This window comes from Desmodus rotundus, chromosome 8 (assembly GCF_022682495.2).
Source record: "Desmodus rotundus isolate HL8 chromosome 8, HLdesRot8A.1, whole genome shotgun sequence".
Taxonomy (NCBI): Eukaryota; Metazoa; Chordata; class Mammalia; order Chiroptera; family Phyllostomidae; genus Desmodus; species Desmodus rotundus.
The window spans coordinates 29,519,062-29,539,603 of NC_071394.1; the positions used below are offsets into that span (position 1 = coordinate 29,519,062).

At 36.1% G+C, this 20,542-nt stretch overlaps 1 protein-coding gene across 1 annotated transcript in view; it reads right to left on the reverse strand.

Moving 5' to 3' along the window:
• Positions 1–20,542, reverse strand: part of CPQ (carboxypeptidase Q) — a 399,977-nt gene that overhangs the window by 224,998 nt on the left and 154,437 nt on the right. The window contains exon 4 of the mRNA XM_053930262.2: positions 1,050–1,257. Within this exon, the coding sequence (XP_053786237.1) occupies positions 1,050–1,257 (208 nt within the window). The remainder of the gene's footprint in view (positions 1–1,049; positions 1,258–20,542) is intronic.

The window sequence follows — 20,542 nt, forward strand, 5'->3', positions numbered from 1 at the left end:
TTCACGCCATATGACGTAAACTCCCATTCAGTGAGCACCTGGGATATGTCAAACTCTGTACTGGGATATGGGACTTGAATGATCTGATCTAGCCCTCACAATAATCCTTAGTCATATATTCCATGCTTTCTTTACAGGCATATTCTCTAAGATGCAGAGAGTGACTTACTTGCCAAAGTTATTTAATCTGCGGCTAGTATATAGTCTAGATCCAGGGGTATCAAACTCATTTTCACTGGGGGCCGCATCAGCCTCACAGTTGCCTTCAAAGGCCGAATGTAATTTTAGGACTGTATAAATGTAACTACTCCTTAACTAGGGGCAAGGAGCCCGGTGTTGCTGCTGGGTAGAAACAAGGTGCCAGGCCGGATAAAACAAGGTGGAGAGCCGGAATGGGCCCGCGGGCCTTGTGTTTGCCACCTGTGGTAGACTTTCCCCTAGTACTATTTAATTTTCAAACTTAACTTAAAAAACTTCGAATATTGCACATAAACTGTAGTTTAAAGTTCGGTTTAAAATTCATATGGTCCCGGGTGTGCGTCCTTTCTCGGGCACTTACTAGTTGTATGGACCTTAAGCAAGTATTTCTCTCTGTGTTAGTTTCCTTATGTATAAAATGAAAAAAAAATAGTCCTCTTTCACTGATCTTTGAAAGGATGAAATAAGATAACCCACATAATAATCATAAGAACTATCAGTTATTGATATGATCTCAGATGCCAAGCTGGTTCCAAATGGAATAAATACAACAATTACGTACAAATATTGCTCTCAGCTCTTCAGAGGTTGAATTTCCACCACATGTGTATGCTATTCTACCCTTCAATTAGTCCTTCTTCAATCAATGTAGTAAAACTTTTTTAAAATTTTTGTTGTTATTCAATTACAGGTGTATGCCTTTTCTCCCCATCCCTTTTGATGGAAAAAAATGCACACACGCACACATATATGAAGCATGTGCAGTTAATGAATCTACAGGGACCATCTCTGCAAATTCATGTTATCTCTTGAACACAACTCCCTATTCCCAGGCAACCTACTGCACTCACCTGCTCCGGATACTTGCTACCAATGATCTCTGCTACAGTGTTGAAGGAATCAGCATCTGCATAATTCTTTGCCCCCATCTTCAGCTGGATGACAATTCTGCTCCCACGAGAAACCATTCTTGACATCATTTCTGCATCTTCTACTGTAATACAGGCTGTTGGGATTTTTGGCACACCCTCCTGGTATTCCTGAACACCTGTGTGAGGACTTGAGAAAATAAACCACCAGGTTACCTTAAAGGTAGAAACAAACCACAAGTAGTGTTCAAGTGTCTGTATTTGACACAACTTTCATTGATTTTTGTTTGCATATGAGGAACAGAACAAGTGGGCAATATTGTTTTATTTGCTTTTGATGTAAACATAGTGTTTCTCTCCTAGAAACTAACTTAGAAACTTCAGTTTAATAATTGTCTCATAGAAAACATTGCAAGAAATTAATTTTGATAATTTGGATGATTCTTTAAAGTTGCAAATTGCCTCAACCTTGGAAGAATGTTAAGAGTGACTTCGTGACCAAGAGGTGAACATGGGGGTTTCAGGAGATGAAGGGAGCTCTGAAATCCATCACGGCCGCAGGCCAGAAGACTCACACGTCCGGAAAAAAACTGGTCCAGATACACCCAGCTCTCTGGTCACTGACTGGCTCTGGGACTACTCTCTTCCCACTCAAACACTGAGGTCTGAATATGTAGCCTTGATTGGTGGTAGAACACTATGCAGAAAACTGTAGAACAATAGGAAATGTTTGTGTTCCCATGAAGGAAAGTGGTGAATAAACCCAAGTACCTAATTGTACTGCTATTTAAAAAAACGAAAACTATTATACTTTTGGCTCTAAAGGAGAAATATTACCCCAACGGGTCAACATTTTCCTTGCTAATTTCCAGATGCTTCTTACATTACGAGAAACACTTGTAAATGAAGTTTATAGTAATCTGTTGATTCAATCTCTATGTGCTAATTGAGTTTATCAAACCTATTTTCTAAAATTGCTCCTTCAAACTGTCCCTTTTCACCCTGCCAGACCGCAACTCCCTCAGGACCAAGCAGGCACAGCATCTGAGTACACACTTCATCGTATCATCTCTTCCCATCTTCTGTCAAAGCACAAGCTAAGAGCCTCCCTTTTAAAATTAATTTTTCTTGGCAATGGCGGGGTAGCTCAGTTGGTTAGAGTGCTGTCCTGATACACCAAGATCGCGGGTTTAATCCCCAGGCAGGGCACATATAAGAATCAATCAATAAATGAATAAATAAGTGGAACAACAAATAGATGTTTATCTCTCCTCCCTCCCTTCCTCTCTAAAAAAATCAATAAATAAAAATTAAAAATTGAATAATTTTTTCATATTTGTTTCTGATTGTCTCATATTTGCAGAAAAGCCTGTCTCCTCCTTTCAGCCACAATATATTTCTCTCTTATCAAACTGACTCCAACCTCCGCATGCATAAACCCAATAATCCATTATCATTGCTTTCTTGGTGTGACTGTATTTCTGTGACCATATGTCAGATGACTGTTTACTTACTTAGAAAAATTGTATAACAATAATTAAGAACAGGCTCAGGAGCAAAACTTTCTGGGTTCAAATCTGGGCTCTGCCACTTATTGCTAATTGACGTTGGGTGAGTTAAATATATTTGCTTTAGTGGTTTCATTTAGAAATGAAGGTGATAATAATAATATCTACTTCATTGTTATTTTACACATTTATTTAATTTTTATAAGTAAATCACTCACTTTGGAACATAGTAAACACTCAATAAATGTTAAATATTTATTTTATTAACCTGTTCATTACATTATTCCTATTAGGTCTGTGTGGCCTCAAGTCCTTAGTTGCATCTGAGAACACCATTTATGAATATTTCTTAAATGTTGACTGAATATGTTATTCTTTATCAAGAGAAAGAAAAATCACTAATAAATTCAAGACTCATAATACAGAAACCCTGATTTGGAGTCCCTGCTGTGAAATATGCCTGATCTGCTCTAACTTCTGCTTCAGGGCTATGGAGTCGCATAACCTACATCAACTCCTGGCTCTACCGTTCTCCGCAAGCCTAACACCAAGCAACTTAGATTACCTCTCTGTTTCCGAGTTTCCACATCTGTAAAGTGGAAAATAGTATCAGTATTGACTTCATTTGATTGCTCTGAGGGATAAAAGAGACAGATTATGCAAAGGATTTAAAACAGGGTTTGCACACAGTAATTATTTGTTTGTTATTATTATTTCTTCAGTGCTAATTTTTCCCACTGAAATGTTAGAGTGATTAATGACCAAAAGTACTTTGAAACAGGTAGGGAGACAATCTAAATGTTTATTATTCCTATTACCTTCCATGATGTTTGAGATTCAACAAACTCTCCTTGTTCTCAGACTCTCTTATTCAAGAAGAGGTCCGTATAACACTTCTGAATAGGCTCTTTCAATAATGTTTCTAAACAAATCTGTACCAACAAGTTACAGGTAAGTGTTCCCAAAGAGGGGACAGTGAGCCAGCCGGGCATGGCTCCAGTGAGGAAAATGGCACTGAAAGGCATTTTCCAACTGTGGTTCTGCATTCAAGATGGAAAAGCCTTCTAATTTGTTTGTGCAACTGAGCGTGTCCCCCGGTGGCAGACTGTGTAGCCCTGTTCACTAGAAGTAGACAGAATGACAGGTCAGTAGTTTTATTTGGAGTCCTGTACTTCCGCTGCGCTGTCAAATGCCCCACAGAGAATGATCAGCAGGAATATCACCTTCCTGACCCGTCTGCAACTGAGCAACAGCAAAGGGCAAATTACAAAGAAAACCATAAAAATAAAAATAAATACACTTAAAGATTAACGCCAATTCTTTGCAAACTCTTCCATAAAATACAAGATGAGATAACACTTCCAACTCATTCTGTAAGGTCACTATTACTGATGTCGAAACCAGAGACATCACACAAAATCTATAGACCGATGTCTCTTATGAATATAAATACAAAAAATCCTCAACAAAATGCAAGGGACCTGATACCAGCAACATACAATGTGTGAAAAGGATTATATCCCATGACAAAGTTAGATTTATCCTAGAAATACAAAGTTATTTTAACATCCCAAAATCAATCAAAATAAAGCTGGCAGATTCATATTTCCAAATATCAAAACTTACTACAAATCTATGGTAATCATGAAAGTATGGTAGTAGTATGAAATATAGATTGAGAGTAGAACTGAGTCCAGAAATAAACCTTTATAAGAACAGTCAATTCATTTTAACAAGGGTGCCAACACTATTCGATAGAAATAGAAAAACATTTTCAACAAATATCTGGAGTCAACCAAATAGTCACATGCAAAAGAATAAAGGTGCACCCCTATATTAAAAATATACAAATATTAATTCAAATGAATCACAGGCCTAAATATAAGAGTTAAGCTATAAAATGTTACGACCTTGAGTAAAGAAAGTCCTTCTTAGATACAACACAAAAATTAAATACAACAATGGAAAAATTGGATAAATTGAACCATCATTATTGTAAACTTTTGTATTTCAAAAAACATCATCAAAAAGTGAAAAGGCAGCCCACAAAATGAAAAAAAAAAGATTTAAAAATCATGTATCTGATAAGGCACTTTTATCTAAGAGCTCTTAATTCAATAATAAATGGGGAAAGAATTTGAATCGGTTTTCTCCATAAGGAAAACGCAAATCAAAACCACAGGGAAATGTCACTTCACACCCACTAGGATGGCTGTCATTAAAAAGACGGATAAAAAGTATTGGCAAGGATGTCGAGAAATTCGAACACTTGTACGTTATCAGTGGAAATGTAAAAGGTGTAATCACTTTGAAAACTGAATTTACAATTCTTTAAAAAGTTAAACATCCAGTTATCATACAATCCAGCAATTCTATATCTAGGTATCTACTCAAGATAAATGAAAATATACGTTCACACAGAAATTTGCACACATATGTTCATGGCAGCATTACTCGCAATACTCAAAAGGTCAAAACAACCCTTAAGTCCACCAACTGATGAATGGGTAAGGAAAATGTGGCATGCCCAAATAAGGAATATTAATCAGCAAGAGAGAAATAATGTCCTATCCAAAGAAATCCAAAACACAAATTTGAGAAGATATATGCACCCATATGTTCATCACAGCATTATTTACAATAGCCAAAATATGGAAGCAACCGAAGTGTCCTGATTTCACTTACATGGGGAAGGAATCTAAAGAACAAAATAAATAAACATACAGAATAGAAACAGACTCACAGGTACAGTGGATAAGCTGATCATTGCCAGATGGGAAGAGGGTTGGTTAGAAGACTGGGTGAAAAGGTGAGAGTGTTAAGAAGTACAGATTGGTAGTTACAAAATAGTCATGGAGATATGAAGTACAACTTAGGGAGTTTGGTCAATAATATTGCAAAAACTATGTTTGGTGCCGTTAGGGTAGTAGAAATACAGGAAGGAACACTCTGTGAAGTACATAGCTGCCTAACCACCCTGCTGTACACCTGAAACTAATACGAAATAATATTGAGTTAAGAGATAATTGGGAAAAAAATAAAGAACATCACGAAAAATTAAGAAATGATATTCTTATACGTGCTACAACATGGATAAACCGTGAAAACAGTATCCTAAGTGAAAGAAGCCAGTCCCAAAGACCACGTATTATAAGATCCCTTCATACATGAAACGTCAAGAACAGTCAGATCCATAGAGGTAGACGGATAATTTTAAGCTCCCTAGAACTAGGTGGGGTGGGGCAGTATATGGAGAGTGAATGCTAACAGGTATGGGGTTTCGCTCTAGGATGACGAAAATATTCCAGAATTAGGTAGTGTTGGCGGTCGCACCGTTCTGTGGATACACTGAAAACAACCAAACCGTGAGTGTGAAAGGGGTACATTTTTGTGTGTGTGAGTTACATTCCACTAAAACTTCTACCATAAAGAAAGAAAGTAAGAATTTTAAGGTTTCAGATTTCTCTTTAAGGAGAATCCTGGTATCTTTTCATTAAAAAATAATGCGTCTACAGGCCCGGATTACAGGATGTATGAAAAAAAAAGCCTGTGGATTCTGTGCTTGCCAGACTGTACGTCCAAATATTAAACAAACAGATAAAATGTAAGTCTTAAATAAGTTTTTCAAATTTCATTAAATTTTTTGTGGATCTTGTGTAAAGTGACATAATTTGAAGTCAGCTGAATATTTTCTGTCTACATAAACTAAGCGCAATGTTTAAACAAATAAGTTTGAAATTTCCCACCTGATTACCATACCTCAAACTCCCTTAATGGCAGTCACTTCTGACTAGCTCTTTATAAAACGTATATTTTATACCTTTATGTTTCTGAGCATTTCAAAATTTGCAAAGCTCAAACAACCCTTGGGAGTGAGTGTCAGCTTATATGCTAAATAAATATCACAAGAGGGCAATTATGTGTTCCTACTGAGGAATATGTAGGTTTTCACCAGGGCATATACACTGATTAAAGTAAAAATTATTCGCAACACGATGAGGCCTGAATATTTCCTAAAGAGAGGGTCTGTAGGTGGGAATGGTTGTAAGAATGGTGAGCTTTTGAAGTTATAGTCTTCTTTCCACGAGGGCTTTTTTAAAACTTCTTTATTAGTTAGGTTAAAAAGAGGACTTATTCTATTTATTAGAAAGGTATGTTTGATTTACAAATCAGTTAGAAAATAACTCTTAGACAAATCACAATTGACTTTATTAACTTTTTAGATGTAGTCTGTTAAGAGTATCTAAATCATTTTAGACTTTTCCACTGTCATTACCAACAAGAGTAAATTCATCTGAGACATTTATACTGTCATTAACAACACAAAAGCAAATGGATTCATTCACATCATAAGTTCGCAAAAGGAAAACACTCGAAAATTGGCCACTTCCACAGGTGAACAAAAACCTGATCAGAGAGAGAAGATAGGACTAAATTTCATTCCCAGTTTCTATGATTTGGTGGCGATAGCAGAAGAGAGACAGGAAAAAATCAAATTCTTGAATTCTACATTGATGACAGATTCCACACGAACAAACTGGACCATGTTCACCCACAGATCTCAGTAAGGAGACCATTACAAGCGCAGTATCAGATGAGCCTCCATAGAAAGAGTCTGAGAAAGAAGAAAGCTAGTCAAAATGCTTAGAAAACTAAAAGCCTGATTTTTAACATCCACAGCATACAGGAAGGACTTCTGTTTTTTTTCCTCTAAAATGCAGAGTAAAGAAGATTCAAAGATAGAAGGAAGTTAACTGTCTGTAAGAGAATATTTTAAAAGAGAATTTAAAAAATCTAAAAATATATTTTAAATTAGTATTTTTTTCATCTGGAAAGTATTACATAAATACTAGTTTTTGTTATATATTTTATAACCTAAAGTACATCATGAAATATATTTGGTATCTTTTTTCATTTTGATTTTGTTCTTCTGTATAATTTACAATTTCTGCTAGCTTATACTTGTTTCATTTTAACTTTTTCCTTATTTTTCTCCTCCAATATTTATAATTTTCTTATTGTTGTTCTATCACAGTTGTCCCAATTTTTCCCTGTCGTGCTCCCCTGCCCCACCCACCCCCAGCTCCCACCCTATTGTCCAAGCCCAGGGGTCCTTTATTCATGTTCCTTGACTAGACCCTTCCCCTTCTTTCCCCCTCCTCCCTCCCTTCTGGTTGCTGTTTTTTAAAGAAAGATGTGGTTATGTATTAAGCAAAATGAAAACAACTTGGAATAACAAAAAATTCTAAATGAATAAACTTATTTAATAAAAATGATAATAAGGATAAAGATATGGAAGAATGTAAAAATCATTTGGTAAATGAAGATGGTAACCTTAACCAATAAAATGCTTGGTCCACATTACCAATTAAATATTGTACTCAGTTTAAGGCCCAATGGGAAACAATTCTCATTTAACAATTAATTGGACTAAAAGGTATTTAAATATTATCTAACCCAGATCACTGCCTTATCATTCAAAAATATCCTAAATTTCAGTTATTTTGTTAAAATATGCCATTCTCTCATTACCATCAGAGCCCTGACATCCTCCTATTAGAACATAACTGAACATACAATTCCTAGCACATACTAGAGATTCAATATGTGTGTCCCCCCATTGAGTGGGATTCATGCCCTTATAATGCAGGCCCCCTCACCATGTGAGGTTACTGTGAAAAGCCAGCCATTTAGAGAACAGGCTCTCAACAGACACAAAATCTGCTGGCACCATAATCTTGGACTTCCCAGACTCCAGAATTATGAGAAATTAACTTTTGTTTATAAGCTAACCACTCTATACTATGTTTGTTATAAGTGCCTGAGCAAACTAGATAGCACATTTTATCAGAAGGGAAACAAAATAAAGACACTTGAATGATTAAAATTATGGGGAAAAGGGGGGGGACGGTTGATTTCTTTCTTAACATGAAAGAATGTTAAAAGCGGAAAATATTTTTAAAGTGAAGTGTCAACTAAATATGAAGGAGAAGCAACAGAACTATGTCTTTAATGTGTGCTGCACAGAATATTAGGCCTAAGATACCTTACAAGGGGGGAAAGATTCCATGATTAAATCAAGTCATAAAACACTGGTCATTTTGCCATTTTCAGAGGTCATGAAATACATTAGTCTATGGTACTTTGAGAAGTACCATAGTTAAGAAAATATAGTTAAGAAAAAATGTTTGACTAAGCATTTCTCGATCTTAATTGACCATAGAACCTTTTTTCATGTAACACTTTTATTATTTCTAACTCATCTTATGAAGCCTGGATTACCCTGACACCAAAGATAGCCAAAGACAACACAAGAAAAAGAAACTTCAGACAATATACTTTATGAACATTTATGAAAAAATCCTCAACAAAATACTAGCAAACAAAATTCAGGAGCATATTAAAATAATTAAGTGCCACGTGTAAATGAGATTTATCCCTGGAATGCAAGGATAGTTCAACATACAAAAATCAACCAATGTAACATACCACATTAACAGAATAAAAGAAAAAAAAAGTTTGATCATTTTAATTGATGAAGAAAAACGTGTGACAAATTTCAAGACCCTTTTAAGATAAAAACACTCCACAAACTAGGAATAGAGGGAAACTACCTCAACGTAATTAAACCAATATATAAAACCCCCATTAAGTCTTTTACTCAATGGTAAAAAACTAAAAACTTTTCTTCTAAGATCAAGAACAAGATAATAATGCTCCCTTTTGCAACTTCCATTCAACATAGAACTGGAAGTTCTAACCACAGAAATCAGACAAAATAAATAAATAAATAAAAGAGAGAGAGAGAAGGAAAGGCACTTAAATGAGAAAGGAAGAAGTAAAATTATCTTTGTTCACAGGTAATATGATCTTAATGTAGAAACCCTTACCACTTCACAGAAAAACTGTTAGAATGAATAAATAAATTCAGCAAAGGAACAGGAAATATAGCCCACACAAAAAAATTAATTGTATTTTTATACACAAAAAATGAACATTTGAAAAGGGCATTACAAAATAATTCAATTTGTAATAGCATCCAAAAAATAAAATAAAATATTTAGGAAATAACTTAAGCAAGGAGGTGAAAGTCTTGTACCATGAAAACTAAAAAACATTGCTAAAAATCAATTAAAGAAGACATAAATAAATAAAAACATACTCCATGTTCATGGATTAAAAGACTTAATGTTGTTAAAATGTCAATATTACCCAAGGTGATCTGCAGATTCAATGCACTCCCTATCAAAATCCCATGGACATCACTCTGACTGGTGTGGCTCAGTGGACTGAGCACCAGACTGTGAACCAAAAGGTTGCAGGTTTGATTCCCAGTCAGGGCATGTGCCTGGGTTGTAGGTGAGGTCCCCATTTTGGGGCATGTAAGAAGCAACAAGTGGATGTGTCTCTCATGCATTGACGTTTCTCTCCCTCTATTTCTCCTTCCCTACCCTCTCCCTAAACATAAATAAAATCTTTTTAGAAAAGCCCAAGGATACTTTTTGAAGAAATAAAAAAAATCCCAAAATGTACATGGCATCCCAAGAGACCCTGAATAGAGACCCCAAAAAAATCTTTAAAAAAGAAGAAAAATGTTGGACGACTCACATTTCCTGATTTCATAACTTACTACAAAGCTACCACAATCAAAGTAGTGTTATACTTGTCTAAGGGCAAACACGCAAACCAATAGGTAGAATAAAGAGCCCAGAAATAAACCCTCACATATACAGATTTTGATAAGACTGTAAAGACCATTCAATGGAGAACAAGCAGACTCATCAACAAATGGTACTGGGGAAAATAGATATCCATGTACAAAGAAATAAAGTTGGACCCTTATCTAATATTTCACACAAACAAATTAACTCAAAATGAATCAAAGACACAAATGTAGTACCTAAAACTACAAAACGTTTAGAAGAAAACATAGGGGAAAACTTCATGGCATTGAATTTAGAAATGATTTCTTGGATACGACATCAAAGACACAGGCAACAAAATAAAATGTAGACAAATTAGACTTTATGTGATTAGAAAAGTTTGTGCATAACAATACAGTATTAATACGTAAAATGGTAGCAGACAGAATAGGGGTAAATGTTTGCAAGCCATAACTCTGATAAGGGATTAATAACCAGAACAACAACAACAAAAAAGCCTCAGCAATAAAAACCAGACAAGCCAATTCAAAATGAACAAAGAACTTTAATAAACATTTCAATGAAGAAGATATACAAATGGCCAATAAGCACATGAAAAGATGCTGAAGATCACTAATTATTAGGGAAATGCCAATCAAAAAACTATGATGAGATACCACCTCCTATCCATTAGGACGTCTACTATCAAAAAACAGAAAATAAGTGTTGGCAAAGATGTGGAAAAATTAGAACACTTGTAAACTGTTGGTGAGAATGTTAAATGGTACAGCCTCTTTGGAAAACAGTATGGTGGCTCCTCAAAAATTAAAGTTTAGAGATGGAAGCATAGGCAGATATGCTTCACTTCCTCGCACAACCAAAAAAAAAAAAAAAGGATGACAACCAATTTCAAAACAAAAAACAACCAGACTTGCCAGAAAATCACTGTATGGAAGTCTGACACCCAAGGAGTTAAAGAAGAGACATTCATCCAGACTGAGCCACAACACAGTTGAGTGGGTTGCCCGGCCCTGGCAAATACCTAAGTAAAATGTAACAGGTGCATCGAGAAAAAGAAATATGGCCCAAATGAAAGAATAGATCAAAACTCCAGAAAAAAGAACTAAGTGATGAGGAGATAGACAACATATCAGATGCAGAGTTCAAAACAGTGGTAATCAAGATGCTCACAGAAATTACTGAGTTTGGTCACAGAATAAAGGCAGAAATGACAGCTATACAAAGTGAAATAAAGAAAAATATTCAAGGAACCAACAGTGAAGGGAAGGAAACTGGGGCTCAAATCAATCAATGATTTGGAACAAAAGGAAGAAATAAACATCCAACTGGAAAGGAATGAAGAAACAAGGATTCAAAAAAATGAGGAGAGGCTTAGGAACCTCTGGGACAACTTTAAACGTTCCAACATCCAAACCATAGGGGTGCCTGAAAGACAGGAGGAAGAGCAAGAAGTTGAAAACTTATTCGAAGAAATAATGAGGGAAAACTTCCCCAGTCTGGTGAAGGAACTAGACATGCAAGTCCAGGACACTTAGAGAGTTCCAAAGAAGTTGGATCCAAGGAAGCACACTCCAAGGCACATCATAATTAAATTACTCAAGATTGAAGATAAGGAAAGAATCTTAAAAGCAGCAAGAGAAAAGGAGACAGTTACCTACAAAGGAGATCCCATAAGAATATCAGCTGATTTCTCAAAAGAGACCTTACAGGCAAAAAGGGGCTAGAAATAAGTATTTGAAGTCATGAAAGGCAAGGACCCACATCCAAGATTACTCTATCCAGCAAAGCTATCATTTAGAATGGAAGGGCAGATAAAGTGCTTCCCAGATAAGGTCAAGTTAAAGGAGTTCATCATCACCCACCCTTATATGAAATGTTAAAGCGACTTATTTAAGAAAAAGAAGATAAAAAATATGAACAGTAAAATGACAACAAACTCTCAACTATCAACAACTGAACATAAAAATACCCCCGAAACTAAGCAAACAACTAGAACAGGAACAGAATCATAGAAATGGAGATCACATGGAGTGTTATCAGTGGGGAAGGGGAGAGGGAGAATGGAGGAAAAAGGTACAGGGAATAAGGAACATAATTGGTAGTCACAAAACAGACGGGGAGGTTAAGAACAGTACAGGAAATGGAGAAGCCAAAGAACTTATATGTACAACCCATGGACACGAACTAAAAGTACAGAATGCTGGAGGGAGGTGTGGTGCAAGGTGGAGGGGAAGAGAGGGGAGAAAAAAATGAGACAACTGTAATAGCATAATCAATAAAATATACTTTAAAAATAAAAATTAGAAAAAATATAATTACCATAGGATCTGGCAATTTCACCCTGGGCATAGATCCAAAATAAATGAAAGTGGGATCACAAAGAGGTATTTGTACGCCCATATTTATAGCAACTTTATTCACAATAGCTAAAATGTGTTCACTGTTCATCCTAGTGTTCAGTGATGAATAAGCAAAATCCGATATATACATACAATGAAATATTATCCAGCCTAAAAAGATAGGAAATTCTCATCCATGCTACAACATGGATGAACGTTGAGAGTGTTATGCTAAGTGAGATAAGGCAGTCACAAGACAACAAATACCTCTTACATAAGGTACTTAGATTAGTCAAAAATCATAGAGATTAAAAGCAGAACGGTGGTTTCCAGGGGCTGGGGGAGGGGAAAACAAGAAGTTACTGTGTAGTGGGTACCGTTTCAATTTTGGAAGATAGAAAGAGTTAAGAAGATGGATGGTTCTGATGACTGCACAACATCATGAGTATATTTAATGCCACCAAAGTGTATGCTTAAAACTGTTAATCTGTTATTTTATCTTCTTTGCATTTTGAAAAGCCATTACATACATAAATTAAAATACAATCCAATATTGTATAAACTGTGGTAGAAAAGTATACATATGCCATGTGGATGATACTGTAAATTAGTGTGATATTTTTAGAGTGTGGTCTCAATATGTAGCAATAACTATAAAAATTCTTACTTTGGTTATTCTGCTTTGGAGAACAAACTCCTTGGCAATATTATAAAATTAGAATAAACAGTTTACATGAAGATGTGCCCTGCATCTCTGTGTGTAAATATGAAATTCTAGAAACAATCCAGCAGAGTAATGTCAGGAGAATGGCAAGCAAATTAAAGATGCATGGAAAGTAAATGGCCAAAAGCAGTGTGTGGAAACAGTATGTAGATGACCTCATGTTAAGTTAAAATAACTACTGAACATAGCAGGCGAGTGGTAAAGACTGAACATGAATTTGAAGTGATAATATAATCATCCTGTTAGACTGTGATCACGTGAACTGCAGCATTACCAATAAAGAGAATTAAATGGTTAAAAGTCTGTGCCACCACCTGTAAAATAACCTAGAAGCCAAGCCTGAAGCTATCACAGTAGCAATATGAATCCTTGAAATTCTAGGTCACAGAAGCTTGAGCACCTGTGGCAAATTAATAGAAACATGTCTGCTGAAATCTTCTTCCACCACTGCAGCCAAATCCTTCTGCGGTGCCGCCCCGTCTATGTGCTGTCTAGGCAGAGTTACGAAGCTGGTATTTTCTCGATGTCAATCGCATTTGTGTTCGTTCAAGGACTCCTCCTGTACATCTGGTAGTGTTTGAACTGTTTATTCACATTTGCGAACATCTTCTCAGCCTCTGAGGCAACAGGTCCGTGTTTTAGTCTCTGGTCTTTAGAGAAGTCATATATGAGATCTCTGTTCCACAATGACAGAGAGGGGCACAGAATTAATTTGAAAAAGACTGCTGGCACAGGTAGGAAATCTGCACTCAATTACTTCAAGGGGGAAAGGTAATGTCTACAAACAGCATCTGTGCATCATTATCAGTAAATTTGCTTAAACAATACGTTCCCATGAAATAAAAGTGGATGCCCTGCACTTTGATTTAAAATATTCCTCCCTTTGGCTTTTTCAGGTTTACCTTGACATCAGCTTCCCCCCTTATTTTAGGCACCATGGAAAGGCCTTTATTCAACCAGCTAGTGGAGCTTTGAATCTCACAGATTTAAGGAAAGGTGATACTCTTGTTCCTAAACAAGAGCCCTTCCATAAAAATCATGCTATACCAAAAAGAAAGGTTAAACTCTCTGACAGAGTAGTCCGTGGGACGTCCTAAAGAAATTAATGAGGGTAATAGCTAGCACTTACTGAGCGCTTGCCCCAGGGCTGGCTGTGTTCTAAGTGTTTTGCGTGTGTTAATTCACTTGCCAGTCACCACCAACCCGTGGAGTAGGGACTCTTACTGTCTCCACAGTCCAGATGAGGACATTGAAGTACAGAGGCCAAGCCCATGGTCTAACAGAAGTTGACAAACCTGCACTTGAAAGCTGGGAGTCCGGCTTGAGTCCCTCTCCTTAACTTACATGGAATCTACAGGGTCCAGCACAAACAACGCCCCTTTTTATTACAAAATTACAAGCTTGTAATTCTGTAACATAACACTGTCACACCATATGACATTCTAGGGGAAATGTTCAAATTGCTGTCCATCTTGTGCGAGACATTCACAAACCCACCAACCACACTCAAGCAGGCGTTACTTCTGCCAGACCCTGTATGTTATATCGCCACCCATCATGCTAGTAACCTTGATGATCATCATCACTGTTAACAGCAATAAAAAATAATCACTATCTGTTGAATATTCAAGACATATACTGAGCTAAGCAACTTCATACATTACTTGATTTAATCTGTGTACCAATTGTGAGATAGATGCCCACACACCCATTTTTGAAGTGAACAGAGTTCCTGAACAGCTCAAGTGCTCTGAACAAGAAATAGTGAACTCTGAGACCAAGCTTTTACTCTTTCCAGACTCAGGGGGGCCAATCAAGCCACACAGCACCTTTTAATCTTTTATATTTCTTCTTATAGGCAGACTGAAAGGAATGATGTGTTGTGATGGAAAGCTCTTGTACTTTGCCTGACAGATAACACATGGTTTATATAAATGGTAATAATCAACATCACCACCCATATTTTGCATATACTTCTATACTGAAGCATCACAAAAATGGTAGTTATTTACACATTTCACACCCTTTACACATCTTTATCTCTTCTAGAATATCAGCTCCATGAGAATAAAGACATTTGTTTTTTGCTTTTGTGTAAACAGTGTTACAGTATAATTTTTGGCCCATAATATGTATCAGAAAATATTTATTGAATTTTGGTAACTGTGACCTCTGATACGAACTTTCTCTCATTATAGTATCATTTTCTTGACCTTTATTTTCAGTTTTTCTTTAGGCAAACTTTACTATTTATTGATCATATATTACATGTCAGAATCACGTGAGGGCTTGCTAAAATACACATTGGAGCCCAGTATCCAGAAGTTCTGATTCAAGAGGCTCAGCATGGATGGGGTCAGGGGATATGCATTTCTAACATATTCCCATGTGATGCAGATACTGTTGTTCCCCAGTTCTGGAGAGTTCAGGCCTTGCCCTGAAAAACAGTTTATTCAAAGATAGGTATTTGTCAATAGAAGAAGTGTATTCTCAAAAGAGGATCCATTTCTAGAGAATCAATCACAAATACACACCGATACATGTTATGTGCAGACACCAATGGAGGCTCTGTGAAAGAATTGGTCCCTGATCTCAAGGAACGGACAATTATTTAGAACAATATTAGTTTTATGCACATTGTGATGCTAGAGCTATAGACAATGAATATAGTAACAAACCTATCAAACCTACAAAACAAAAAGGAGTGTTACCCCTCCAAAACCCTCACTGTGAGAGGCTGCACAGTTAGACCAGTGATTGCCCATTGCTCTAGACAGTTTTGGAACTTATTCCTCTGCAACTGCCTTCGGAGCCTTTGGCAGTCTTCCAAATGGTCTAAATGGAGGCAAAATGTGGTATTTTGAGATTAGAATTGATTTTTGGAAACAGACAAAATATTATGAACAAAATGAATGAATGGCTTAGAGTCCAAATGAAGATATGTTATAAAATAAAACAAGTTTTTAATGTGTGGCTAATCAATTCGTTCTAAAGACAATTTTAAAAGGGAAGTATCAGAAATGTTTGTATAAATGGCACCTGTGTTGAAATATATGTTTAGACTTATAAGCTTATTTATATTATTTATATTAGAAACCTATTCATATTGCACAATAATGCTGATAAGATGTATATGTCCTAGTATAACTCATATTTGTTTAAAATTATTTATTCCAACAGTATTTCTTTTCAAAAATGGCAACAACCCAAAATCTCAGTGATAAGGAAATTTTGATATAAATGATGGTGTTCAATGTCAATGGGAAATTTTGCAGTAATTAAAATGTTAATTAAGTCTATAAAACCACCTGAAAGTTTTTGATAGAATATAGGGAAAATGCAAAGTTCTACATAAACAATGATAAGTAATATAAAGTTTTATGTGCAAAGAGTAGAAGGAAATATAGAGTAATAGAAATAAGTTTATTTTTTAGATTTTATTTATTTATTTTTAGAGAGAGGGGAATGGAAGGAGGAGAGGGAGGGAATATCAATGTGTGGCTGCCTCCCACACTCCCCACCCCCCACTGGGGACCTGGCCCGCAACCCAGACACATGCCCTGATTGGGAATCAAACCAGCAACCCTTTGGTTCAGAGGCCAGTGCTCAATCTACTAAGCAACACCAGCCAGGGCAATAGAAATAAGTTTAGATGGCAGGGAAAATAACAGAATTTTTTCTTTGGAACTTTCTCAATCATGCAACTGCAAAATTTAGACTTTAAAAACAGATGTATCTTAAAGTTGCTATTAATATTATCCAGGCCAACAGAAAAGTATGGACAAAGGTAATCAAGTATTGTGAGAATGAAGGTGTGAATGCTTGATGTGAATGTGATATGAGCTATTGAATACATATGCCTGAAGTTAGCTAAAGGAACACTTTGTAAACATATGTGTAGGGAAAAATAGTCCCCAATTATTTGAGTCTCTAAAGGAATGTACAGTGGCCTGGCACACAATTCTTATAAATGAAGGTAAGCATGAATCCACCTGATGATTACAAGGTCTAAACCTAACTGCCAATCTAGATACATATGATCAGTGTATCAGTCAGGACAGGCAAGTTAAACTGTAATAACAAATAGCACCCAAGATTCCATTCATTTAAACAATAAAGGCTTCTTTAATTTCAGCTTTATTGCAGCATAACTGACATATAAAATTGTAAAATATTTAAGGTGAATATCTAAATGATTTGATATACATACATATTTGTGAAAGGATTCCCCCCATCTAGTTAATCCATTACCTTAAATATTTATCTTTGTTTTTTGCAGTGAGAACATTTAAGTTCTATTCTCACAGCAAATTTCAATTTTACAATACAGTGTTATCAACTACAGTCACCATGTTTTACAATAGATGCTCAGACCTTATTCATCTTATAGCTGAAAGTTTAAAGCCTTCTACCAATCTCTCTCCTATTCCCACATGTCCCTGTAACTAAGAACTTGATAATCACTTTACTACTCTCTCTCAGTTAGACATGTTTTTTAGATTCCACATATAAGTGATACCATGCAGTGTTTGTCTTTCTCTGTCTGGTTTATTTCACTCAGCCTAATGTCCTCAAGTAGATTAATGTTGTTGCAAATGGCATGATTTCCTTCTTTCTCATGGCTGAATATGATCTCGTTGTGTGTGTGTGTGTGCATGTGTATCGTCTGTCCAGAAGGTATCCAGCCATATAATATAAAAAAATAGAGACCTTTACTGAAGAAAATACAAGCTACAAGAAACATTGTACATAGGACAATGATACCTCAGTCCCCTTAAAAGTAGGCACCTTGGGACCTCAGTTCTCCCAATCACCATCAGCTTCCCTGTTGTATTTTCCTGAATCTCATAGATGGTCTGGAATCTCTTCCCTTTAAAAGATGATTTTAGTTTTGGGAAAAGCCAGAAGTCACAGGGCGCCAAATCTGAGCTGTAGGGGGACTGAGTCTGGGTGATTTGATGTTTCGCCAAAAACTCTGCATGAGTATGATGCATAAGTGGGCACATTGTCGTGATAAAACTGCCAATCACCAGTTGCCCATAGCTGCGGCCTTCTGAATCATCCGAATAGTTTTCACAGAGGAATGTTCAAGCTTAATGCAACATCTGATGCACATTCGTTGCTTTATTCACTCAGTCATTTTGAATGCAACAGCTGATACAGTACACATGCTCACTCAATGGTGTCTACAGCCCCCACTGAATAGTACAGTGAGGTTCTCATTGTTCACATATGCTCCTTCCAGACTACTTCCCTTGGCTCCCAGATTACATCAATGTCCTGCAGACCATTATCATTATGTTAACAATGGTTGGACTTATTCCAGATAGGCCTCATATATACCTCAACACCTTTATTCATTCATCTCTTGAAGTACACATAGGTAGGTTGTTTCCATATTTTGGCTAATGTGCATATGCTGCCATGAACATGGGGGTATAGGTATCTCTTTGATATCCTGTCTTCATTTTCTTTGAATATATTGGATATACCTAGAAGTGGAATTGCTGGATCATATGTTGTTCATTTTAACCTTTTAGGGAACCTCCATACTATTTTCCATACCGGCTGCACAAATTTACATTCCCACCTGCAGTGTATAAGGGTTCCTTCCCTTCTCTCCACATCCTCACCAACACTTGTTTCTTCTCTTTATGACAACCATTCTAACAGATATAAGGTGATATCTCATGTTTAATGTGCATTTACCTAAAGGTTAATGCTGTTGAGCACCTTTTCAAGTACCTGTTGGCATTTTTCATGCACCTATTTCTCCTTTCAGGTTTGTTAATATTTGCTTTATGTATCTATGTGCTTTTATGTTATATGCACAAATATAGACAAAAATATGATCTCACTTACAAGGGGAATCTAATGAACAAAAAAAAAACTAATTAGCAACATAGAACCAGAGGCATAGAATCATGGAATAGACTGACAGCTGTAAGAGGGGAGAAGGGAGGTGGGAACTGACTGAAAGAAGGTGAAGGGACTAGTCAAAGAACGTGAATGAAGTACCCATAGACACGGGCAATAGTGAGTGTACTGATCATGGAAGTGGGTGGTGGGCTGGCTGGCGGGGGAGAAGGGGGAAAAGTGGGACAACTGTAATAGCAGAAATAATAAAATATAGCTGGACTGGCCTCTTTATAGTTATATAATGCCTCTTATTATAATCTTTGGCTTAAAGTCTATTTTGTCTGGTATCAAAATCACTACCTCTGTTTTCTTTTGGTTTCCATTTACTGAAATATGTTTTCCGTCTCTTCACTTTCACTCTGTAACACGTCCTTAAAGCTAAGTGAGTCTTCTGTAGGCAGCACATGGTTTGGCCATTTTTTAAATCCATTCAGTCACCATATGTATTTTGATTTGAGAATTTAGTCCATTTCCACTTACAGTAATTATTTATAGGTACTGAATTACCATTGTCATTTTATAGATTGTTTTGTTATTCCTTTGTTCTTCTTGTTTTGCTCTCTTCCTTTTTGATATGATGATTCTTAGTAGTGGTATGCTTAGAATCCTTTCTCTTTCTCTTTTGTGTATCTACAGTAGGTTTTCACTTTGTGGCTACCATGAGGCTTACATAAAATATCTTACATTTATAACACTATATTGTAAGCTGATAACTGCTGAACTTCAAACATGTACTAAAGCTCTACATTTTTACCCCCTGACATACACACACATTTTGTTTTTAATGTCACAAATCACATCTTTTACCTTATGTATCCAGTAATCAATTACTATATTAATAGTTATTTTTACTACTTGTCTTTTAACCTTTATGCTTGATTTATAAGTCATTTGCCCACCACCATTATAACACTGAAGTATTCTAAATTTAACTATGTATTTACATTTACCAGTGAGATTTATGTTTTTATATGTTTTCCTGATACTGATTAGTATCTTTTCATTTCAGCTTGAAGAATTCCTCTGAACATATCTTGTCAGGATGATCTAAAGGTAATGAATTCCTTCAGCTTTTGCTTCTCTACGAAACTCTCTCTCCTTCCATTCTGAAGGCCAGAATGGAAGAGTATTTGCCAGGTAGAGTATTCTCGGTTGATGGCTTTTATCTTCCTACACTTTAACAACATCATGCCGGCCTGCAAATTTTCTGCTGAAAAATCTGCTTTTAGTCTTATAGGGGGTGTCCGTTGTACCAAAGAAGTGGTTTTTCTCTTGATGCCTTTAAGATTCATCTTTAACGTTTGACAATTTAAATATAATA